Here is a 26470-nt window from a genome sequence, read left to right as displayed (position 1 = left end):
CCAATTTAGCCAATTTAGTTACCAACTCAGCCAAATCAGTTACCAACTCAGCCGAATTAGTTACCATCAGCAAGAAAATAAAGGAGTTCAGGAGCTGAAAGACCCTGCACCAGCTCCATTGAGTGAGGAGAGCAAACCATCAGACCCAGAAAGATGACAACCTGAAGATTGCTGCAACTGTAAAGTACCTTTTGCTTAGAGCTGGGGAGGAGAAAACTCTTTATTTTGTTTTTTAAATTAAATTTCCCCCTTTTGAACTTTACATTCAGCTTCAGAGCCTTTTTTGGGTAGAAGAGTTTGATCTCACCAGGGTACCGGCGTTGCACACCCAAACCTGCCACCACCTTTAGTTGGGTGTGTCTTCATACACACTTTCTCAGTCTCAGAGGATGATAATGGTAAAACTTATTTGAAGGAACTTGCCAGGAAAACCCCATGATAGTGGGTTCACATAGGTTGCAAACGACTTGAAGGCACACAACAGCAACAAATGGTGTGGTATTGGTCAGTGGGGTGGTGGTGGTGACACCAAGCCTAGTAACGCCACTGATGTGGAATAGCATGTAAGTTTCATGGCTCTAGGTCATTTCCTCCTTGGTCAGGCCTAGAACTTTTCAGCACCCATTCGTAGCTGCTTTTCAGAAACTAACTAGCAAAATAAAACAAGTGGAACTTTAGGCAGACTTTGAAAATAAAAAAAATGCCTCTGCTATAGATATAAAAACCCCTGATTCAAACTACATACTTCACAGAAGGGAATGCAGCAATAAAAATACAAATTGTTAAATGGTTTCTTGAAGACCAGTATTTAAGTGCGCCAACAAATATAACTGGAAGAAGATTCCACAGCTGTGAAGCCACCATCAAAAAGGCCTTGTTTCCAGTTTTACAGATGTTCATTAGCAGGCCCACAAGCAGTACTTGGGATTTATATCTTAGCTTATGGGCAAAATTCTGTGGATACAGGTGACCCTTAATGCAACTCAGTCTAAACCATGTAGAGCCGTAAAGTTTTGTGCCAGCATTTTGTATTTATCATATAAGCAATAGTACAAGTGTATTTGGAGTATATGTGGTGTTCCGTGTATATATTTTCTGGCCTCCATCAGCCTAAGGGTGAACATAATATGAAGCAACGTTTGTATTCAGAGGCATCTCCATGTATTATGCAGAGCAGCAATATTAATCCCTGAAAGGAACCACATCTTGCTCCTAATCCAAATGGCGTTGCTGATCTGTATCCCACCTGAGTTACCAACAATGGGTTTTATTCACTTGCATCAACTTTACAGAACATCTTTAAAAATGGAAGACATGCCACATTTTCCACCCACTTGCCTAAAGCAGTCATATCCTAGACTTGGCAGTCAGCTTCCACCCACAAATGTTGCAATCACAGTGAATGAGAGTAATCCTTTGGAATAACTTTTAATTATCTGTCTTCATTTAATGAAGTATAAATTGTAGAGCAATGTCCTTGCTTCCTGAACTGTAATTTTATTAGTAGAAACAAGAATAAGACTACCTAGATTGTCTTTAATAAAATATATATAGGGATTTGTGGCAGATGTTTCAACTGTTGTTTGTATGTTTTTAGAGTTGCAAACAAATTGAGCAATTCCCTTAGTGAGGTCTCTTCTCTCCCCCCCCCCCCCACTCCTAAACATCCTTGTCAAGATGTTAAATGATTTGACTTTGGGATGAAGGTTAAAGACCCTGTGTTTAAACTTAGTTTCTTTCCATCAAGTGAAAGGAGTGTCTACACTGGGTATTATTCTAGTTCTATTTATCCCAAAGCAAGATCATATGCGTGATGTCAGTCTTTCCCACGCTACCAGTGTGACTGTGTTGCATTTGGATGAGAAGGATTTTTTCTTGGCTGCAACTTCAGCTACACATAACCAGCTTTTAGTTTGGTAGAGCTGTGATTTTTATGATGATTTTCTTGGCTCATTCTAGTCATTTGGGACACAGATAGGACTGTTAAGACACTTCTCCAGTATTAGAACATATTTGCATCATTTGCTGTTGCTTTTTTAAAGAAAAAACTGAAATCTACAATGTGTAAAACGTTAGGTGAATATGCTGCTACTGTATGTGTCTTCAAGTCAACTGTGACTTATGGTGACCCTATCATATGTTTTTTCTTGGCAAGATTTATTCAGAGGAGGTGTACCACTGTCTTTCTCTAAGGCTGAGAGAGCGTGAATTGTCCAAGGTCACCCAGTGGAATTCCATGGTTGACGGAGATTTGAACTCGGGTTTCCCAGAGTCATAGGGTCCATTCACACTCCCAACTGTGATTCCACTTTAATTGCCATGATTGCATCCTGTGGAATAGTGGGGCATGTAGTTTGTTGAGGCGGTAGAGCTCTCTGTCTGAGAAATCTAAGGGCTGTTCCTTAAACTGAAAATCAAAGATTCCAGAGGATGTTACAATGACTATTAAAGTGGAAACCTAGCACTATAATATTGTAATGTGAATGGGTCCTCAAACCACTACAGCAGATTGGTTCTTACATAAGGTGGATACTGCTTTGAAAAAATAATGGATGATAAAAGAAGATAATACATTTTATTAGTGCTTAGAGAGCAGAGTAAACAAGGATATACATTTTAGCTGTGGTGCCAATGAAAGGAACCATGTGCAAGGTGTACCCTCACAATGTATAAATGATTTACAGAGGTGTTACAATTTCATAGTACGCAATCATAATATATAGAGTATGAATGTCAGAGGTCTTTCTTCACTCCATCATCCACAGGGACTTGAATGGAAATCCAACAATATCTCTCCCCACCCCATATAGTCAATAAAAAGGTTCTAAATAATTACAAAATGTGCATTTTTCTTTCTTCCTTTTAGTCATATGGAATTCATTTAATTTTTCAGTAAAAGCTAATTCCCATATCTTTTTATAACAGGCTACCAAGATATCCTTTTTAAATCCTTCCAAAAGTGATCAGTGGCCAACCTTTAAACCAGTTAAAGGTTTATAAGACATCATTGTATTATTTTCCTGAAAGAAAGCAAAGAGAGCTGGTTCTGGAGTTTTTGTGTGGTGTTAGGCAGTGATATTATTTATTTCAGAAAATACTGTATCCCAGAATTTAGATATCTTACTACAGAATCAATAATCGGGACTCAGTAGATGTTGGGGGGGAAAACCTTTAACTTTGCAACCTTGCCAACAGAGAGGGAAAATAGCAGGGTCTTTGTATGATAATTGTACAGGTCAAGTGCCATTCATGTAGAGTTAACACACCACCACCACCACCACCACTACTACTACTTTTTTTGAAGCAGAGGAACTTTTAAAGGGGACTTTATCAAACATAGCACCCCATTTTTGCTCATGTAAGTACATTTCTGATGAAAGAGCAGAGAAGTACGTGTGAGTGGTGCCACTTTACATAATGCCAACTAAAAACAATAGCAGTCCTTATTTTTTTATTATCCTTTAAGATAATTTAAGCAGCCATCAGAGACCATCAGGTGCAAGGTGATTTGCCTGCTGTTGCCTAGGAAGCTACATTTATGTATTGCAACATTTCTTCTGTCTACCCCTGTCCTATATCAGCCGGAGCCAGTTTTCCCAACTAGACGTATGTTTACCTTCCCATTGTTGTGTGTGTTTGACTGTTTAGCAAATAATATATGAACTAAAATGTTAGCCTTGCCCTGTTGAATCAGCAAATGGCCAATATTTCATTTTTAGGTAAAGTTATATATTTTAGACATGTTCCATTAACAATAATATAAATAAATAATAAAATAAAGACTGATTAATCATTTAAACTCCAAAGAGGTTTATCTGAAAATAAAACTTCTCCCCGGGACAGACCACCCCAAAAGGGCAGCCTGCCAGTGGCCTATTTTCCTCTGGAGGGTCACCGCAGCATCCCTCCAGAATAAAAAGAACCCGGGAAAAACGGGTTCTTTTTGCGCCGCTGGGCAAACGTCACGAGTGCACCAATGGCACACTCATGATGTAAGTGTCATGCAGCTATGTGTATATGCTGTGCGTCGCTTACATCAAAATGGTGGTGCTCATATACACGGGACACCACCATTAGTCCGCCGCCGCTCCATGCTAGGATTAGGGACCGTGCGGTTGGTGCATGGTCCCTAACTCTAGAATCGGCGGTGGCATGGCGCTTTGGGACTGTCTGTCCTGAGCCATACTTTGATTGTTTGAACATTAAACAGCTATTTTGAAAATATTCCATCAGTTTGCAGTTGCTATTAGATCCAGTTTAGTACTGTACTAAATACCCACTTTTGTGTTTCATTTACAGCTTGAAGAAGTTAGTTTATAACTATATGAGAAGATGGTTAGGTCACGATCAAGATCACCAAGATGGAAGCAAAGGTAATCGCCCACATTTTTCTGTTGATCTTATAGGTTACCCTTAACTTGCTAAAAGGAAACATTAAATGATGCTGTGAGAAGAGATTTTTTTAAAGTTTTTGAGTGAGTCCTACAATCTTAATCACAATTGGATGTAAATATGAAATATCCATTGAACCACAGTGAGATTAGTGTAGAGTTGTTGCATTTCTCCACTGAGAAGGTATTAATTTAAATGGTGATAATGATCTGCTGGGATGGAGTTGAGAGCACTGAATGTTAGGAAAGGGAGGGTGAGTGTAGTACTCACAACGCAGTGCTTACTACATTTGTGATGTGATGGATTGGAATGAGTTTTGTTTGAACTATCTATAGCAGTGATGGTGAACCTTTTACAGATCGAGTGCCCAAACTGCAACCCAGACACCACTTATTTATTGCAAAGTGCCATGTCCCTCTGGCTTTCTACTAAGAAACTCTGGCAAACTCTGTGCTAGGGCGACAGCATGTGTGCCCACAGAGAGGGCTCTGAGTGCCACCTCTGGCACGTGTGCCATAGGTTCGCCATCACTGATCTATAGAATGGGGAAGATTTATGTATAGGAACTCTCTCTAGATGTGACATCCTCATGCTGTAGCAGGGCATGTCTTCTAAGTAACCCAAGGAAACTTCATGTTGCATCTGAAAGATCTTTAAAACATAATTTCAAAAGACTATTTTGTCACATTTTGTTACATTGGCTCAAACTTCCCAACAGAAATTGTTCTGTACTAGTTAGAATTCAATGTATGTGTGTTTATATGCAGATCTTCATCGCCTGCCTTCAGGAATTTGGATCACAGCAGACAGAGGCACAATCATATTAATTATAACTCTGAATACAAGATTTCCTGGAAAGACCCCAAAAAGTCTATGTCTTGGAGAACAGAAGATGGAAGACATGGACAAGCTAATTCTAGATACGTACCATATGAAACTAACCACCACCGACTTTATGAACGTAGGTCATATTCACCATCACTGAAGAGAATTCCTTCACAAGATGTATATAGTCATAAACCTTGTAGAACACATTCACCTGAAAGAGATGAAATTAGCAGAAGATGCCAGCTTCCATCCAGATACTCAGAAATGTCCCATAAAGAATATAATCATTCTTTTAATCCATCCAAAATTCGTGTTAGAGAGATGCATGAAAACACCAGAGCTACTGGAAACACAAAAGGAATGAAAACTTTTCATAGGCCATTGGAGACTTCGTGTAAAATTGAGAGGAAGTGGAATGACAATGACTTGAGGCACCACCAGTCACCAGAAGACAAGTACACTCAGTCACCTCGAAGAGTGAATGAATTTATGCCAAGGAGCTCTTTCCAGAAGAGGTAGAGAAATTGCCAAATTCTAATGATTTTTTAAATGATATAAAGCCTCAAGTGGAAGGTGAATGCCCTTATGGTTGGAAGATTTCTACCCTGAAAAGCATTTTTTTTTTCTTAACAGAATAAAAGATAGTTTAATTATGGGCTGCTGGTGGTAGAGGAATATTGTATCTGTTATATTAAACCTGTTGGTGGCTAGCATATACAAGAGTCATAATTTCCCTCTCCCTTTTGTGGCTTGAGGGATCGTAGGGTGACACATTCTACCTAAAGCCTGTGTTTACCTGCATTCTGCATACGTAAGTTCCCATTTTCTTCCTTACTGCAAGTATAAACTACTTTATATCAACACAGGTATCCTGAAGATCGTGAGTACAGAGAATATTGGCATACGTATAAAAGAGCTGAAGAAATGGAGAGGTATGATGATAGAGAAATGCCAAGATATTCCAAGTGGACACAAGATTATGCTTCGACATCTAGCCATGAAAAGGGAGAACAAAGAAATCTTGGTCTACAAGCCCATCGCCCTGTTGAAAAGGAATACAGTGGCAATTTTCAAACCAAGATAGCCTATGACTATAATCATAAACGTCACAGAAATCCAGATGGAGGAAAGTACATTTCTGATGAAAGAGCAGAGAAGTATATGAAGTTGGAAGACAAGAAACATAATCATCCCAAAGAAGCTTGGAATAGGAGATATTCAGATCGCTATATCATTGAGAAAGCGGGCCAGTCAGAAGAACCTCATACTGAAGTGTCATTGAAATATACTTCGGGGAAAGGCTGCAGTTCATGTACTAAATCTTACAAAAATGATGCTGATCTATTGCCCTTTGAGCAAAAAGAGAAGGAAAAAGTAAAGAAAGATGTGGATTTTAGGGAACAAGTAAATTTTTTCAATAGTCACCAGCATGATACCCATCATCAAAGTACAGATGTGAAAGTTTCAGATGTCCATACTAGGAAAGAAAAACTTACAGTCAAAGTGGATACAAAGAAAATAATGAATAAATACAGGTATTTTCTCTTTAGCTTTAACTATCTTCATTTATGAATTAATTGAAGGTGTCACTATCACTTTGATGATTACAGAATAGTGGTATGGAGTTGACTGACCAAGATTGTATACAGTGGCCCACCTACACTTAGGGCTTTTCATTTCCCTCTTCACCCCTTTGATTGTCATAACAATCCTTTAGAACAGCTGCAGTGCAAGGAGGACCAGCTAAAACCTTGGGCATGTTAATGTGCATGTTGCCTGATGGTGAAAAGTCACTTGAAAGCAATACATCATAATTATCTCCCAGGAAATGGCAGAAGTAATATGTATAGATGTGGTTTGAGTTTGCTTTGCCTTTTATTGGGTTCAGTTTAATTACTTATTGTGTATGTATGTCAATTCAATGTGAAAATAGTAAGGAATATGGTCTAAGTGAAGGAATTGACATTGTTAATTAAGATTTAAACATTTAAAATTATAAAATTACTTTCATAATTAATGAATTGCTTAGTTTCACTTTTCTTTGACTTAATCTTTTTAAGATATTATAATACTCTTTCCATAAGATGGATTTTATTTTTTTGATGTAAAAGGGGCATATTTTCTAAACTTGTCCAAATTTATTCCAGGGGTTCTTCTAGCCATGTCGTGGAAAGGCAAACATCACGTGACCTAGTAGCTGTGGGTAGAAAAACTGGAAATTTCCATCCAGTATTTGAACATTTAAAATCTGTGACACAGAAGGTAGAACAAAACCCATCAAAAGAATTTGCTCAGGAAATCATCACAATTATTCACCAAGTTAAAGGTGGCTACAGTGTGTTGGACATATAGATAATATGTGGTGTAGTCTCTGTCTTTGTCTCTGAATGTTATTACTCCAGGTAGTCCAGCAAGTGTGAATCATTAGGTAGACTGAAGAATTGTTTGAGAATAATTTGGGTTACTTTACAGATACCAGAGAGGGAAGTCTTGTATTTTGCAACCAGGCATCCAGGAAGGGTAGTAATTGGATATCTGAACTCTGGCAGTCTTTTTGAGGTGGAGGCAGGGCATGATATTTCAGAATGTGAAGTTAGAAGGCAAAACAGTGATGGAGACAATCTCTTTGCTGAGTCATGTCTCATATCTAAGATCAGTTTATGACTAAAAGAAGACTGAACACAAGTGAAGTTATATTTTAATTAGCTCCTCTTCATAGACTTGAGGCTGCATGATATTTCCTTCAGAAAAAGCTTAGTTGTACACATCTGTTTTACACATTCAACCTCATTGCCCACTTTGAACTTCAAACGCCTTTTTAAAAAGTAGTTTTTAAAAATTCTTTTTGGACTGTGATGCCTAAATAAGATAGCCTATATTGTTAGAGAGGTGTCTTCTTCACCACAGGAAGTCGCCAGAGGGTAGAGAAAGCTGACTCTTTAGCCTTAGAAAAGACAGTAGTACAGTAGTATACTCTTATCCACCTCTTCATTTTCTGTAATTTTAGTTACCTGAAGTCACATATGGTCAAAAAATATTACGTGGTCTCCCCATAGCCATGGTTTCACTCTCCATGGTTTCAGTTACCCTGGCCAATCATGGTCCAAAAACATTATGTGTATTGAATTCAGTACTATCCATGGTTTCAGGAATCCACTGGTGGTTTTGGAATGTATATCCTGTGAACAAGTGCAGACTACTATATGTGTTGTTAATCGAGTTTTAGTGAGAGTCTTGACTGTGCAGATTAAGAAGCCAAACATAAATAACTTCAAAAATATTCTTCACTGTTTTTTCTCAGACTTCTAACTGAAATTACAGTAAGAAGGATTAGCTAATTTTTCCCATTTATCATCTTTACAGCAAATTATTTCAAATCTTCTGATGTAACTTTACATGAACGCTTTTCAAAAATACAAGATAAGCCTATGGAAAATGAAGTTAAAAGACATTCAGATCCAGAAATTCACAGGTAAAATAAATATACAGTATATAACACCCATGACAATATTTTGAAGTTGATTAAAGATCTAATGAGTAAGCAATCATGATACATTTTTCATTTTTAGTAATTTTAGTTTTAATGTCCACGTTATTCCATTGGCACATGGGTACAGAAAGGTTATCTGAATGTTAAATATACACCATTGTTGAATAATTACTTACTCATAATTAAGTCCCACTGTGTTCAATGGAACATATTCTGAAGTTAAACCTACAGTGCTACAGCCTAAATGAGAATGTACAGAACCAGCCTTGAGAGAAAGAATGGGAACTCTTTTCTTATGCCTTTCTCACTGGGAAGTATTTATATTTACTGTTTTGTCCCACTTACATATGTTGCCTGGCTGATCTTTTTGAATTTCCTAGAAAATTTTAACCTAACCACATTGGGGTTTATTCAACTACCGTATTTTCCGGCGTATAAGACGACTGGGCGTATAAGACAACCCCCAACTTTTCCATTTAAAATATAGAGTTTGGTATATACTCACTGTATAAGACTACCCCTCTTCCAACACACACCAAATAAAAATTTAAAAAACATCAGATTTGATTTCAATATGGTAATTTTAATTCAAATGCTTATGACATGCAGGTACTTAGCAAGAAAACTTGTTGTATACAAAGCCTGCTTGGATTGGTCAGCTCTCCCTGCCTGCCCATCCCTCTCTGTCTCCAAGATTTTCTTCTACCGTACTTGTACAGCGCTTCCCTTCCTGCTTTCATATGGTCACTACATAAGGAGAGTATGCAGCCGCGGCCGTTTTTGAGCTCCCCCCACCATATGCGGTGACCGCAGATTCTCCATTCTGGCTCGGAGGTTTCAGCCCTATAAGACAACACCCGGCGTATAAGACGACCCCCGACTTTTGAGAAAATTTTCCTGGGTTAAAAAGTAGTCTTATACGCCAGAAAATACAGTAAATGGAAATGAAAGGGAACAAACCAAGATGAGGCTTCCATGCATGGTGGAGGAACATGATTTGCCTGCCTGCCTGGCATGGCTCCCTTCTCTCTCCATAGTCCATTGTTTGGACATAACATTTACATTCAGTTTTCTAGTACTAACACGTATCTGGTTCTGGATTGTTTTGTTGATTAACAGCTGCTCAATTTGGGCCACTGGTACTGGACCCTGAAAGACATAGTTGGAGTTAACAGAAGCATAACGAAAGAGTTAAACTTTTTAAGTATGACCAAGGCGCATTACAGATGGGCCCAAGAGGCGTTGTCGCTGCGCCGTGATTACGCGTGGGGACGGCGCTTCCTGACACGCCTTGCCCCTCGCGCGGAATGAGTGCGTCAAAATGGCGGCGCCCTATACAGATGGGCGCCGCCATTTTGACGTCACAGACATACAGCATCTAGACGTCGCGCCCCAGAAGAGACGCCGTGACTGCGCGCGTTGGCACTTGCGACGTCTCTTCCGGGATTTTTGTGCTCCTTTTTTGCAGCACGGAGGAGTCGCACAGTTTGGCTGCTGCGACTCCTCCGCGCTTCAACTGGCAGTGGCCCAAGACCGCCCCTCTTGGGCGGTCTGTAACAGGCCTAAGAATATCTATCTATGCCACCAACGTTCGCAACTTTTATTTTAATACTCTCTAATTTCTCTTTAAATCTATGTTGTTTTTTTATTTGTGTTTGAAATTATCTGGGTGTATTCTTAGACAACAAGTAAAAAGATATGGAATTTTAAAGAACAAACCCAAAAACTCCTAAGAGATGTCTATGACTTTAAAGATATAATATGCAAATATCTTTTGTATAATTTAGTGTCTATTCAAGTTGATTCTTATTTCCATTTGGCCTTTATTGATGCTGCATCACATACTCGTTATGTCAGGAGGATCGATATGTCTTTGGCAGAACTTCAGAATAAACGAGCTATTTCATGTGAGTCTGGACAGGTATGTGTGTATATTTCTTAATGGATTTTTTTAGTAACGTAATGAAGTGTCTTATTTATGCTTTCATTTGCTTACCCTACTCCGTAGAAACCATTTGATTTATTTTAAGGTATCATTTTTTTTATATTTACACCGGGACATTTATATTCTTCCAAAGAGCTCAAAGCAACGTACATTTCACATATATGCCTTTATCCTCACAACAACCCTGTAATGTAGGTGAGATTGAGAGTGACAGGCCCAAGGTCACCAAGTGGACTTAATGAATGTGTGGGGATTTGGACCTGGGTCTCTTCTGTCCAAAATCCAGCATTTAACCAATACATGGTACTTACTTTCATGTTATAACTCATGATATTACCTGATTTCTCTAAAACTTAAAGCTCTTTGGCTTGTTTGATTATTCTCATATTGCTCCTACTAATAAAGTAAATATATGAAGAAAAAAGAGGTGGAAACTACTATTCAATAATCCTGTTGTTATTATTTGTTAACTTTTAGAGTGTTGTGAGAGTTCTAGAAGATCCAAATGACTTAAGACATGACATAGAGAGAAGAAGAAAAGAAAGGTTGAAGAACACAGATGAGAATTCCTTTTATGCTGATGGTGTGTCACTACAGTAGGTGTCAACAGGAGTTGATTTCAAAGTTGATGACAATATTTTTAAACTCGTAGTCCTTATCTTTCTTTTACAATATATACACCTTCAAAATGGATTTCATTTTAAAGTAACATGTCTTGCTATCTTCATAGTTTTTATAGAAGTGCCTCCAAAATGCTTCAATGTGTCTTTGTTTTCTCTGATGTGTCACAGTATTTTTTTTTCTTTTCTAGGATGTTTCTAAAATATACTTTTTTTGTTTTTGTTTTTGCAATCATCTCCATTCATTGCCTCAATGGACTATATTCATACCCTTCCCCCTTCTCAGTTACTAGTAGCAGCAAATGCTAAATTAAACTAGTCTGGATCCTAAACACCCAGCTGTGCTATGGTGTGGCGTGTGAGTAATGACCCACCCAGACTAATGGGTCAGGAAAATGTGTGTTGGCTCATTCCATTCTTTCAGCTGTAGTCGTAGGAGTAGGAGTATACAACTGACTTGCTTTCCAGATGTATAGCTCATTAGAAATGTCTTTTGCCTTCTGTTGGTATGGTAAAGCTAGAGCCAGAGGGGGTAGCCCCCACCATGTTTGCTAAGACTTGGCTATCTGTCAGAGCTACAAAACTGCCTTCTCCATCTCTAATTCCATATTCACTTTGCCAAGAAGTGTTTTCTGGACCCCTTCTTTTCAGAACTAGTAACCTTTCCATTTACCCATGATTTCCCACCCACCCCTCTTATAGAGAACATCTGGATTTTTTTTTAATTATTATTGGTCATCTCTACCATATGAAAGTTTGAAGAAGAAGGATGATTTGCATGTTATGTTGTAACAGGAGTGTGAGACTTGCTCTCATTGTCTGCCTCAATACCTTCTTCATTAATTTCCCACAACAGTGACTCTACCAAAGAGAGAAATCAGCTGATTGATTTTACAAAATGATCTTCTAATTTCTGACAGTATCTGGGTCTGTTTAACTATGGGCCCATACAGACAGGCCAAAATAAAGCTGCTTCGGGTCACTTTGGAAGTATGCTGTTTAAATGATGCATGCATCCTAAGAGGTCAGAAGCTGTGTCAAAGCTGCGCTCCAGTCCTTAAGACTGGAGTGTGGCTTTGGCACAGCTTTCAGCCTCTTAGGATTCATGCATAATTTAAAAAGCACACCTCCAAAGTGACCCGAAGCAGCTTTATTTTGGCCTGTCTGTATGGGGCCTGTAATTGATCTGTTGCTATTTCCTTGAATATAGTAATTTAAAAAAACAAAAAACCCAGTCCTTAGCTTTTGACTTTCACTATGGCGCTTTACAGACAGCCCAAAATGGCGGTCTGCCGGCGCCCATGTTTGCTGCGCGAGGGAACCGCAGTGGACAAACTGCGCGGTTCCCTAGCACAGCAAGAAGAACCCACAAAAAGCGGGTTCTTCTTGCGTCGCCAAGGGCACCAAGACGTGCAGACGCTAGGCATCCATCATGTCAAAATGGCGGCATCCATCTGTATAGGGCACCGCCATTTTGACACCCTCGTTACATGCGAGGGGCAAGGCATGTCAGGAAGCACCGCCCCTTGCGCGTAACGATGGCGCCCAATAGGGCCCATCCGGAACATGCCAAAGAAAGGTCGGTTTGTTCTGGCACTAGAGCTGTCTGACAGAGAAGGCTAAATGTCTCCAAAACTATAAGTTCCAGAATTCCATAGCAGTGAGCCATGGCAGTTAAAGTGATGTCAAACTGGATTATTTCTGAAGTGTGAATCTACCCTTGGATAAATTTCATTTGTCTATAGTCTTCTAGCTAATGGGAACCTTAAATTCTCTGGGTGTTATGTCAGTTAAGTATATTATTTATTAAATCTTGTCATATGATACTCATTTTTTTTTACAAAAAGCACTCAACTTCAAGGTGATGTATACAATAAATACAATAAAAGAAGGATGTAAATAAAACCCAACACCAGTTTAAAACATAACCCAAAACAAGGTTGCAACAAATCCTGATTAAACAAAACTATTGTCAATACCCTCCTAAAAGCAGAATAAGGGGCATCTTATTCAGTCTGCTCTCTCTGAGAACTTGTGGGAATCAAAGAAGAATCTCTGAAGTGGGATAAAGGTAGAGGGAGATAAAGTTTTTCAGAAATGCCAACTCAAACCATACAAAAATGTTGAAGCCAATATCTGGAATTGAGTTGAGAAACAAACTGACAGTAGTTCTCGGTTGATTGCCTAATAGAACTGTGACATGACATATGCCTCTTAGATGTTGTTTTACCCTGTGAAATTCACTCTTTGTGTGCAGTGATGGACCATCAAGTATTGAAAATAGTAACAGACTTTATTAGGGTTTAAAGAAAACATATCTACAACATGAAGCATAGTGGAGGCTACAGCATATTCCCAAGAGGCCTCTGCCATCCTAACAATGTACAAACCCTTTAGATTCAGGTTTCAGAGACTCACTTCCCGCAGTTTCTAAGGGTTTTTCTCCTTCTTTGGCATTGATTCCAATGTATTATAGAAAATTCAAGTGAGAAAAAAACCAAAGAGCATGGCTACTGGATCACAGCTTAACTTGAAAATGACTTGCTGAATGTAGCTTAGATTGAATCTCACAGATACAAATAATAATAATAATAATAATAATAATAATAATAATAAAATAAAATAATAAATTTTATTTCTACCCCGCCCTTCCATGGATATGATCAGGGCGGCTTACAACATTTATAAAAACATTTCAATACAAAGTTAAAATTCAATATAGCAGTTAAAAACATTACTACAAAAAACAGGAACAGGAAAACAGTAAAATAGGAAAATACACATGTCAGGGGCAGAAGAAAAATGAAAGAAGTTACATCGATCCAGGGTCAAAAGGGAAAAACGGGGGCAGGAAAAATAAACAGACAAATTAAGGTGGGAAGGCCAGCCGGAATAGATATGTTTTCAACTGTTTTTTAAAAACAGCTAATGAGGCGGCGGAGCGAAACTCTGCAGGGAGCTTATTCCAAAGAGAAGGGGCAGCAGTAGTAAAAGCCCTCTGTGAGGTCCGTGTAAGGTTGGACCTAGGGACCTCCAACAATTTAGTCCCGGAAGTTCTGAGTGTGCGAGGCGGATTATATGGGGAGAGGCGGTCCTCCAAGTACCCTGGGCCCAAGCCATTTAGGGCTTTATAGGTCAAAACCAACACCTTGTATTGAGCTTGGAAGCGAATAGGCAGCCAGTGAAGGTCTTTTAAAATAGGTGTTATATGGTCCAACCTGGAGCTACCAGCGACCAAACTAGCTGCCATATTCTGCACCAATTGCAGTTTCTGAGTTTGGTACAAGGGTTGGCCCATGTAGAGCGCGTTGCAGAAATCCAATCGAGAGGTTACCAAAGCATGTACAACAGATTCTAGGTCCTTTCGGTCCAGGTAGCGTATCAGCCGAAGCTGATAACAGGCACTCCTGACCGTCGCATCCACCTGAGAAGTCAGCTGGAGCGACGAATCAAGGAGTACTCCCAAGCTGCGCACCGAGTCCTTCAGGGGGAGCGTGACCCCGTTCAGGACCGGGTGACAGATCTCACCACCAGAAACCGGGGAACCTATCACCAGTACTTCCGTTTTCCCTGGATTCACGCTGAGTTTGTTCTCCCTCATCCAGCCCATTACCGACGCCAAGCAGGCATCTAGAGGAGAGATGCCATCCTTAGTTACTGCATCAGTCGGAGACACAGAGAAAATTATCTGGGTGTCATCAGCGTACTGATAACACCGCGCCCCATGTCTCCGGATGATCTCTCCCAGCGGCTTCATGTAAATGTTGAATAGCATAGGGGACAAAATCGCTCCCTGAGGGACACCAGATGTCAGGGCCCTCCTATCGGAGCGACAGTCCCCCAGCTCCACCATCTGGGACCTGCCCGAGAGGTAGGAACGGAACCACTGCAAAGCAGTGCCCCCAATTCCCAACTCCCTCAGGCGTCCCAGAAGGATACCATGGTCGATGGTATCGAAGGCTGCTGAGATGTCCAAGAGCACCAACAGGGACACGCTCCCCCTGTCCATGCCCAGACGGAGATCATCAACTAAGGCGACCATGGCAGTCTCAACTCCATAGCCCGCCCGGAAGCCGGTTTGAAATGGGTCCAGAAAATCAGTGTCGTCCAAGATCGACTGAAGCTGGAAGGCGACTGCTCTCTCGATCACCTTCCCCAAGAAGGGTAGCAGCGAGATGGGTCTATAATTGTTATGAAGCAGGGGGTCTAAGGAGGGCTTCTTTAGCAGGGGTTTAACCACTGCTAATTTTAATTTAGATGGAAACTGACCCTCACTTAGAGATGTATTGATTATGTGATGTAACATTAGTCGTACCACATCTCCCCCCTGAGCTGTCAACCATGAGGGACGGGGATCAAGAGAGCAAGTCGTCCTCCTAACACTTTGGAGGATCTTGTCCACTTCATCGGTACTAACAAACTCAAAGTGATCCAGTATAACAGGGACCACGGACGCTTCGGATACCTCTCTTGTAGGATCTGCACAAAGACTGGCGTCGAGATCAGCCCTTACCCGAGAGATTTTATCCGCAAAGAAGTTGTTAAAATCGTCACAGCAGGCTTTAGATGGCTCCAAAATAGGGCTCAGGGTGGGAGGGAGCCGAGTTAGCTCCCTCACAACCCTGAACAGCTCTGCCGGACGCGACTCTGCGGACGCAATACGTGCAGCATAGAAAGAATTCTTTGCTGCACGTATTGCCACTCCATAAGCTCTCAAATGAGAGCGAAGGAGTGTCCTGTCAGACAAGCGCTGATGTCTTCGCCATTTATGCTCTAGTCGTTGCACGACCCGCTTCCTAGCCCTGAGATCTTCCGTATACCAGGGTTGTTTATTGGAAGCAGGCCGGAAAGGACGCTTGGGAGCGATATTGTATATATCCCTAGAGAGATTAGTATCCCAGATGTCGGTTAGGGCATCAACAGAGTTGCCGTCAGAGCCAGTCGTATACCCCTCTAGGGCTTCTTGGAACCTTATGGGTTCCATCAGCCTTCGAGGGTGGACCATCCTAATAGGTCCGCCACCCCCGGGAGGGTTAATGGTAGGAGCCTTGATTCTAGCCTCAACCAGGAAATGATCCGTCCATGACAAGGGAGAGACATTAGAAATCTCTACCCACGGAGCCTCCATGTCCATACTAAAGATCACATCAAGAGTATTACCTGCACAATGAGTTGGCCCTGAGACTAATTGAGACAGGCCCATGGCTGTCATGGTAGTCATGAACTCCCGAGCCGCACCTGTTGGAATGTCACTGGCCTCGAAAGGGATGTTGAGGTCCCCCAGGACAAGAAGCCTAGGGGACTCCAACACCAGTTCCGAGACCAGCTGTGTCAGCTCGGCCAGGGAATCTGTTAGTGCACGGGGTGGCCGGTAGACCAACAGAATCCCTAGACTGTCTCTGGTCTTCAGGGACAGGTAAATACATTCGATGTGATCTGTTTTCCGGACTGGGATCCTGGTTAAGGAAAGAGTATTTTTATGGACCAAGACAACACCGCCCCCCCACCCACCTAACCTGATCTGGTCCTTAACTGAGTACCCGGCTGGAAGGGCCTGGGCCCACACTGCCTCACTCTTAGGCCCCAGCCAGGTCTCAGTGATGCACGCCAGGTCGCAGTTTTTATCCTGTAAGAGATCATACATAATGTGGGTCTTATTTTTTATAGACCTGGCGTTGCATAGGAGCAGTAACAGGGTTTGTGGTACGACTGGGCTGACCCTCAGGCCTCTTTGGTTAGGAAAGTGGAAGGAAGGAGAGATAGGTATCACACATCGATCTCCCCTTCCATTTAAACACCTATCCACAAATGATATAGTGGACCCTCCACATTCGCTGGGGTTAAGGGCACAGAACCCACATGAAAGTGGAAAAACTGCAAATAATAAAACCATTTTTTTACCTGAGAGAACACCTTTCTAGGACTCTCTAGGTCCTCCAGGGCAGTTCTATGATCAAGATCTGCCAGAAGTTGACCATGAAATTGTGCTGGAGGACCTACAAATGCCTAGAGAAGTGTTCTCTCTAAGAATCTCTAGGTCATCCAGTGTGACTTCTGGTGGACACTGACAATAGTCGTGGTGGAGGACCTAGAGATTCCCAGAGAGAACATATTAAATCCCTTATTAATCCACAAAAGTCAAATGTGGAGGGTCAACTGCAGTTCATATGTGTTCAGTATTTTAAGAAGCTTTAATTTTTATATTACATTTTAATTCTTAAAATATTTCCAGCTCTACATATTTAAGGAAAAGCTTGAGAATGTGTAATTGATGCTTTGGACAGTGTAGGGATAGTAATAAATGTAAGCTAAACAGTTGTTCAGATCAGCCTTGTGAATATGATGTCTTTAGTTTCTCTGAATAACTCTTTATCTCATGGTATTGTTACTATGTCCTAGACCTTCTCGTGGAGCCTTTCTGCATATGCTCTTCTCTTCCAACTTCTCTAGTTGGTTAATAACCATGATTTTAGAATCTTACTTAAATAACTAATTTAGTTTGCATTTTTGATCAGTGAAATTGGGTTTATTGCATCTAGGCTATAAAAATCCCACAGTAGAAATAGTTTTAGCAGCAACAGCAGCAAAGCAATATATCTTGTCTTCAACCATAGTGTTTGCAAAGTGCTGTCTGGCAAAGCTTTTCTGGGTGATGAATGGCCTGGTGAACTTGGACGGGCTGCTAGAGGATGAGTCATCTTCAGCTCCCTATGATGAATTTGTCACCAAATTTGCAGGCCAGATACCACCATATTCCAATAAAGTTTAATTTACTAATTGACTAGAGAGTTTGAGTTCAAAGTGTCAGGACAGTCTAGTTGTATTTACTGGAATCAGTTTCAGACATTTTTACTGTCCTGTGTGGAATTGGTACTTAGATTTATGTGGCTAGCCTATTTCTTTTATGCCGGGCAAAAGCCATTTGAAATACAATGGTTTCATCACTTGGAGGTGGAGGCACCTCTTCATTAGAGTTAACATGGTATAAACAGATGCTGTATATTGCTTCTGAAGTTTAATATGGACTCTTCACCCATTCATTTGTTTTCAAGGCTGTGGAATGCTTAACTTCTTTAGGATTTTGTCTGGATGACATTTACGTTTTGAGCCACTGGCTTTTCCCTTTCAGTTTACTAAGAATCTAACTTGATTTGTTTCATGATTTCTGACTAATAAAATTAGGGTCATTGAACTCTGTTAATTCTGTTGCCTCTGTTGTTCACAACAGCTGAACAAAATTACTTGTTTATTTGAATGCTTCAGTTAATGCCAGAAAACAGAGGGCTCTTTTTGCAAGGTCTAGGGCCTAAATATCTTAAGGGCACCAGATCCAGTCTGATCTTGGAAGCTAAGCAATGTTGTAAGCCCTGGTTAATACTTGGATGGGGGACTGCCCATGAATACCAGGTGCTATGGGCTGCATTTCTAAGGATGTAACTGGCAAAATCACCTCTTGACTCTTCCTTCCCTAGGAAACCACTGTGAAATTAATAGAGTTCAACAGGTGATTTGAAGGCACGTATATGTGTACACATACACACATAGAGCCAACATGTAGTGCTTGTGCTTATAGTCTTCCAGGGATATCTTGCTGGAAAATGTTGCCTGTATGAAGGTCCAGGCCCACATTATGAGACCAAAGGGGAGGAAGGATTCTTAGTGGCCACCTTCTTATTTGTTGAACTTGCTTTCACTGATCGTCATTATTTTCATGGATATTCTGCAGTTCACATATGACTGTTCTATAGTTACATTACAGAGTCACTACGTTTGTGAAAGTTAAACTTGGCACCTGTGTGAATCTCTGACCTGTCAAATTGTATTTACAGTGTTAAATCCAGAACAACTTAAATCCCATTTAATTTCATTAAATCTTCTTTAAGTCTGGATCTAGCCTTAATGTGTAATTAGGTATCATTAGTTCATACAACAGAGGGCGATTTCCAAAAACTTACCTCACTGAGCTATGTTAGCTAGCTATGTTGGCTTTCTTTCCAGTAAAATTATGAGAGTGGTGGAAACATTACTAAAATAATATCTTGGTTTCATTTTCACAGTCTTCATATTCAATTTTTTATTTGCATATGTTTAGCTTTGGTATTGAATAGGCTATCTGGTTAGTGAGTTACTAATATTTAAATTGCTCTAAAATAATTTCTTAATTACAGTTTTTACACTGAATTCATTTTAGATTTCACAGCTTTAAATATTTTGTCTACTTAGGAATGAACAGAGAGGAAATTTTCCAAAGATACGAACCTCTCAAACACATGGATTCCAGAAATCTTCAAGATTCCTAAGTGTACCTTTCAGGAAGTTTATTAAGAAAACTCACATAGTAAGTTAAAATGAAATTCTTTGGTTCTCACATCCTGTATTTAACACTGAATGAACTGCATTGGGATTCTTCTGTTTTATCTCCAAATTATAGGTGCCCTTGTAACACTTCTGGCCCGTGTCAGCAGTAGAAATTTGGAGGATCCCCCTCCCCCCCCCCCCCCGGTATTATTTCCAGGCATATACAGTAATTTGAGAGAGACAAAAATCTAATCATGGTTTCCTTCTTTCTACAACTGTGTCTGTCAGTGTATTTCTGATCTTTGTAGCTCCCTATAATTTCTATTAGTCAGGGTTGTACAAGCAGTCCTAACACAGACAGCATGCCCTTCTTTTTAAACTGAGCAAGTGCAGCCTTATCCACCATCCCAACATCAAAGACAAGGGCATCCAGCACAAGATGGCAATTCTTCTCACTACTCCTTTCAGTAATTGAATAGTGCCCGTAACTTCCCTGCTAACATATTGTACATAATTAAGAACACAGTCTCGCTCAACAAAGAACCACACACTGCAGCCCTGATCCAGCATTTTTCCAACCCAAAAAGGAGCAGCAAAATGTTGCTCATTTTTGAGGCAGAAAGAAAGTCACACTTTCTGCCACGGTGAGCCTTTTCGGTGCTCCTGTGGTGTGCTGTATATAAACGCTAGAGCTCCGCAACACTGCCCCCTGTCTGGTTGGGCAGGCAGCGTGACACTGGCTTGGGAGTGGCATTGCAGCGTGTGTATTATGCCGGTCTGATTTGCCCCTAATACAATTAGTCCAGCAACCAGAGCCTTTTGTCAAGTATCAAGCTGAATAGGCCTGACCTATGAAAAACTTGTATACCAGATTTATCCCTCCATTGTTTAGAGTTGGTAGACTTGCCTACTAGAGTTGGTAGACTTAGTTTATGTCAACATGCAAATCTAGTGTCCAGGCAATATCTTCACTTGTGCTTGAAACTCTCATTTCTCTTCCTCTCAACTTTCATCCCTTCTAGGCAGGTTTTCATTCAAGAGCAAAACACTATAGATGCGAATTTATAGCCATAATGAAACTCAGAGTCACTATGATGGTAGTCATTCCTGTTGACTCTGGATCCTCCCCTTTTCTAGTACTTAAATTATCATGAGTTGATTGACTGGATAAGCCTGAAAAAAATGACTGAACCAAAAACCAGGAAATATTTATAAACATATTCTCAGTAGACACCTAATGATAGACACTACCCATTAGTCTGTGTTCTTCTATGTTTCTGAAAAAGTTGATCAAAATGTTGTAAGTTTCCCAGAACACATTACCTGAAACTGAACAGTGAAAATCACACTGGCAGATAAAATTGAGAAATACAAAAGGAGTGCCCTACATATGTTGCACAATTACACCTACACACAGCTGTTTATGATCATAAGAAACATTGGCATTAAATAACGTGTCTCCTCTGTGTCACAGAATATTAATGCCACTAGTAGCATGTTATTGCAAACCATGGATATTGGATTGTTTCTAGTACCAGATACAACAATGAAGGGGGAGAACAGACCAAAATTGTTTTGGCTATTCATGCTGTATATTAATCCAAATGATATTCTAGTAATCAGAGAATGGAATGATATGCAAAGCTCATTCCTTCAAGCATAGACCGCCTTTTAAGATGACATAATATATTTAATATCCTGGAACAAACTGATCAGCAGTAAGTTAGTAATGCCATTTATGGTGGGACCTTAGAGGCAGGTTTTTCTACAGCACCAGATGAGCAATTTACTGAAGTACTTGAGGGCTGCATGTCTTTAATATTAAAAATAAAAATAACTGCTTTAATAAGTAGTGAAAATTAACTACTCTGACTACAGATTTGGGGCAGATTGGTGGATCAATATGAATAATAAATACTGCAATAAAATTATCTAGCCCCAGAGTGCTGTTTCTGCAACCAATATATTGCAACATCCAGCAGCCCTAACATAGCCAATGGTGATGAATTCAGGGAATTACAGTCCAACAACATCTGGTTTGCCACAATATTCTCTTTTCTGTGCTGGATATTATCAATGTAATGTACCTGTACCAGTTAAAAGAGTACAGTCATAACTTTAGTCCATAAGCACTTGCTTCTTTTACAAATGCTACAGTGACTATGTGTCATCTACGATAGCCATGAATGAAAAGTTGTCTGCTGCATTAGCAAGCTACTCTAAAACAACTGCTTTTGGAGTGTTTAAGGCAGGGGTCGGCAACCTCCGGCCCGCGGGCCACATCCGGCCCCCGGAGGCGCCAGGACCAGCCCCTGCTGCCGATTCTGCCGCCAATGCCCCTCTCCGGCCGCCATTTTGGCGAAGGCCGGGGGTGGAGGGCGAAGGAGGAGGAGCGCGGCGCCCATTAGGAGGCCTGGCGCTGCCCTGGAGCTCTCTAACAGGGCTCCAGCGAGCGCACCGGGCCTTCTACATGGGCGCCGCCATTTTCTGCTTTAAAAAGGCAGCGAAGTCTCGTGCGACCTTTCTCGTAGCGCGAGACTTCGCCGCCTTTTTAAAGCAGAAAATGGCGGTGCCCATGTAGGAGGCCCTCCTGCTGCTGATTGCCGCCTCTCCGGCCGCCATTTTGGCAAAGGCCGGGGCCAGGAGGGCGGAGGGCGAAGGAGGAGGAGCGCGGCGCCCATTAGGAGGCCTGGCACTGCCCTGGAGCCCTCTAACAGGGCTCCAGTGAGCGCACTGGGCCTCCTATATGGGCGCCGCCATTTTCTGCTTTAAAAAGGCAGCGAAGTCTCGCGTTGCGCGAGACTTTGGTGCCTTTTTAAAGCAGAAAATGGCGGCGCCCATGTAGGAAGCTCAGTGCGCTCGCTGGAGTGCTGTTAGAGGGCTCCAGGGCAGTGCCAGGCCTCCTAATGGGCTCTGCGCTCCTCCTCCTTTGCCCTCCGCCCTCCTGGCCCTGGCCTTCACCCTTCTGGCTCTCCCCTCCTCTCTTCGCCTCCCCCCTATAATGGAGATGGGAGGAAGGAGGAGGAGGAGGCAGAAAGCGAAAGAGAAAAAAGAAAGAAAGAAAGAAAGAAAAAGAAAGCGAGCGAGCGAGCCAGAGCCACTGCCACGCAAGAGGTTGGTTCCTTGGGGGAAGAGGGTTATTCTCTTTGCAAAATGTCTCAACATAGGCTGGCTTGTTTATTTCTGGTTTGGGACACTGTGTGCATGCATTTCCCCCTGTTCTGCGGCCTTATGGTAGCTGCCACATGCTAACAAAAATTGTTTTTATTATGCTTGCATCCCTTGGTATTCTCTTTGCAAAATGTCTCCACAATGGGATGCTTGCTCCTTTGTGGTTTAGTAGCTTCCATGTTTGTAACTATTATTATTAATTATTTATTTTTGGGCTTTGGACGAAGGAAGGGACTGAGGAGGAAAGGCCAGGCACACGCCTCCTTCTCCTTGTGGGGCTTCAGTGGAAGCTCCACCCCCAGCATGCGGCTCTGCCCCCAGGGGGAGGAAGCTCCGCCCAGAGTGTGGCTCCACCCTTGGAGGGTGGAAGCTCCGCCCTGGTGTGTTGCTCCGCCCCGGAGGGTGGAAGCTCCACCCCCAGTGTGAGGCCCCACCCCCGGGGGTGGAATCTCCACACACCCCCGGCTTCGGCCCCCCAGTTGTCTGAGGGACAGCAACCCGGCCCCCGGCTCAAAAAGGTTGCCTACCCCTGGTTTAAGGGGTCATTTAGGCATTTGCAAGTACTGAGGTTGGCATCTATTTGTTATAATACTGTAATTTTCAAAGTTGTAAGCATTTAGATGTGTAACTGGTAATAAGAGAGCACAATTTTCTTTTAATCCAGAATCATTATTACACTGCAAAATCACACCATGACATTGCACATAATCAGTTTGAAGGCAATACTGAAAATCCTGAAAGATTTCGAAGACCATTCAAGGTATGACTTCAATTTTGCTCAATCATAATGTAGCATAATAATATACTCCACTCTTTTTCTTCTGTCTCTCCATCTGTCTGTTTCCAGTTTTGCAGTACTTGTTGTTGAACAAAATTCAGCATTTGAATGTATACTGTCTAAGACAAGTGCAGGCATCTTGTGGTCCTCTACATGTTTTTGGATTGCAGCTGACATCAGGCATTACCATTGGCTATGCTTACCATAGCTCACAATTGGCTATGCAGTTCAACAATATCTGGAGGACTGTGTACTCCCTCCCCATCTAAGATTATGCATAGTGAGCTGACTGTACTGGAAGCATTATTTTTCCAGAAGTGAAGAAGCAAGTTCTGGTCTGAACAACTAGTTCCAAAAACATTTGCAATATAGGCAGATTACTTGCATCTTTTACTCTCTTTTTTGTTCTTGTGACTCTCAGACTGCATTTGATTCCCATTCAAAATAGGAAAGAAAGAAGTGTATTGAATCTGGGGCAGAAATAGTCTGATTAGCAGAAATAGTCTGACCAATTGGGTAGAAATAGTCTGATTGAAGTTAACACTGCATCCCCTGCTACCTTTGATTAGTTTTTTTTCTGAATCTATATATAAATTCACTAAAAATTTTAATAAATCTATTTTGCTCACTGCCTTGGTTTTGTGGAAGAAATGGAGGCATCTCTTGGCTCCCTACTCTTCCCCTTTATGGGCTTTTCTTATTCACCCTCTTTTCCAGAGCCCAGAAAAATAGCACAGTTTTGAGTATGGGAGGTTTGTGACCTGTATACAGTTAGGGACTCTGGGCTCTGGTCATCAAAACTGGTATCAAATAATACAGATATAATTATTCTTAAAGAAACTGCTTCAGATACAGGAATATCCTCACCCACCTACTTTTTTTGAAAACATTGTCTCTCCGGCTAAATATTCTAAAGGCCAAATAGCATGCATATATAATTGTCTGCTAGAAGAAACATTTCGGAACTCAGCGCTTCATAAGGCAGGATGGGAAGCAGAACTTTCCCTTCAATTGATAGTAAGACCTGGAAAAATATTTGGAGTCATTTACCATTTAAAAATAGGTCCACTGCCATTAAAGAGAATACTATCAAGTTGGTCCATCAATGGTACTTCACCCCAGTCAAATTGGCTCGTTTGTCTACCAATGCTAATCCAAAATGCTGGAGGGGTTGTGAGGAACCTTTGTGCATATGTGGCTGGATTGTCCCTTAGTGCATGAGTATTGGACAGAAATTTTACAACTGATCTCCAAGATATACAATTATCACCACTCCTGCTCCTGTTCTCCATTTGAATGAAAATAAAGCCCTGCAGCATAAAGAACTTATTAGTTTGCTTCTGGCTGTTGCCAGGCTTGAGATAGCCAAGAACTGATATTGCAGGATGGTGGACTAGACTCTGGGACTTGTGGTTAATGGAGAAAATGGCAGATAACAATAGAGCGAGAGGCTTACACTCTGGATTGGCCTTTCATATGATTTGGCACCCATTTATTGAATACATCCAGCAAGATTTAGTCTCTAGACATCCCCCAATTTTAGCTAAATTTTTATGGAAAGATGTCTTTCAGGATCCCTAAATACACCTTTTATCTATAATTTTCAGGGCCTTATCTGGGTTATTGCCTGTATTTATTGTTGTTTTGGTGTACTGTTTGTTGTCATGTTTTGTTTTAGAATGTATTAATAAATTTTAATTAAAAAAAGAATCTGGGGCAGCATGTTCATCTTTTTTAAAAAAAAAAAACAAACCCCTACTTTTAATAATTAAAGTATTGTCTCACTTGCAAATTCTTACTTTTACTGTCTTTAATATTCTGTTAATTTGTTTTATGAGACACAGGAAATTGTTCATTAGTACTGATTTACCAACTGCCAGTACAGGCATAGTTCGTATCATAGTTGTCCCACATATCCTATAGAATATATCTATAATGCCTGCTTGGGGGACTTAATCTTGCCCCTGACATGTATATTTTATTGTCTTCCTGTTCCCGTTTTTGTACTAATGTTTTTAACTGTTACATTGTATTTTTTTTATCTTGTATTGGAAGTTTTAATAATTTTGTAAGCCGCCCTGATCATACCTATGGAAGGGCGGGGTAGAAATAAAATTTATTATTATTATTATTATTAATCTAAAAGTATACAGGTTTTTTGTTTTTGTTTTTGTTTTTTGGAAACCACATTATTCCTCACAAACTTTCTATGAGAGAGAGAGGAAAGTATTTATTTTTATTTTCCTATCTTGTGATAAATGAGGGGGAAAGCCTGTTCCTCTTTCCATCTACTTGTGCTTCCTTTAATCAGAGGCCAGTTTGGAAGCAAATTGATATAATGTCACTTTGAGTCTGTATGGAAAGGAAAATGTACAATATTATTTATAATTTGAATAATGGCAGTTCACTTGAAAAAAATAATTAAAGGCTATTTCCAGTCACTGAATCTGCAGTTTGTAAATAAAGACCCTGTTGAATCTATTTGATAGCAAGTTATGCAGTGAGGTCGAACAATATTTGATGGGTTCAGCCACATAAGCTTCTTAACTCCTAGTAGAATGTGCTGGGCAACAGAAACAAAAATGCTGGGTAAATTTTGGGAATTAGGGCATATTATGTTATCTTTGACAGTGGTGCCTAGAGGAATAATAATGTTAGAGACATCTTTTTAGCCCATTTGTAAGTACTACAGAATTTCTAAGGTAATCATTTGGCCCAGTAAATAATCTGATATATCTTTTTTGAAATATTGATAACCCCTTTGCAACTATGCTCTTTATTTTTGTATTTTATGATTAGTATACAAAAGGAGGGAACGATTTATTTGTTTTTTGTAAATTTTGGATAATTTCGGTAAATATGTCTTTTTCCTTGTGATCACGTGTTCCTTCATACATTTGCTGACGTTGTTTTGACGTTCGTATGTTGTGTTGTACTTGAATAATACA

The 26470-nt window shown here is 40.6% G+C and overlaps 1 protein-coding gene across 2 annotated transcripts in view; it reads left to right on the top strand.

Annotated features, from left to right (window-relative positions):
• BCLAF3 (BCLAF1 and THRAP3 family member 3) overlaps nt 1–26470 on the top strand; it is a 38720-nt gene that overhangs the window by 8800 nt on the left and 3450 nt on the right. Inside the window, exons 2-10 of one of the 2 annotated variants that reach the window (XM_089511717.1) lie at nt 4300–4373; nt 5160–5735; nt 6087–6755; nt 7368–7546; nt 8584–8692; nt 10568–10631; nt 11133–11251; nt 19499–19613; nt 23409–23504. In XM_089511717.1, the coding sequence (XP_089367843.1) occupies nt 4333–4373; nt 5160–5735; nt 6087–6755; nt 7368–7546; nt 8584–8692; nt 10568–10631; nt 11133–11251; nt 19499–19613; nt 23409–23504 (1968 nt within the window). In that variant the 5' untranslated portion in view covers nt 4300–4332. Of the gene's footprint in view, nt 1–4214; nt 4374–5159; nt 5736–6086; nt 6756–7367; nt 7547–8583; nt 8693–10567; nt 10632–11132; nt 11252–19498; nt 19614–23408; nt 23505–26470 lie in introns of those variants that run through there. The other variant, XM_089511716.1, reaches the window with a different exon arrangement.

The sequence above is a fragment of the Sceloporus occidentalis genome, unplaced genomic scaffold (assembly GCF_023333645.1).
Source record: "Sceloporus occidentalis isolate IW3139 unplaced genomic scaffold, rSceOcc1.0.p SCAF_2, whole genome shotgun sequence".
NCBI lineage: Eukaryota > Metazoa > Chordata > Lepidosauria > Squamata > Phrynosomatidae > Sceloporus > Sceloporus occidentalis.
This window is presented reverse-complemented; position numbering and strand designations above follow the sequence as displayed.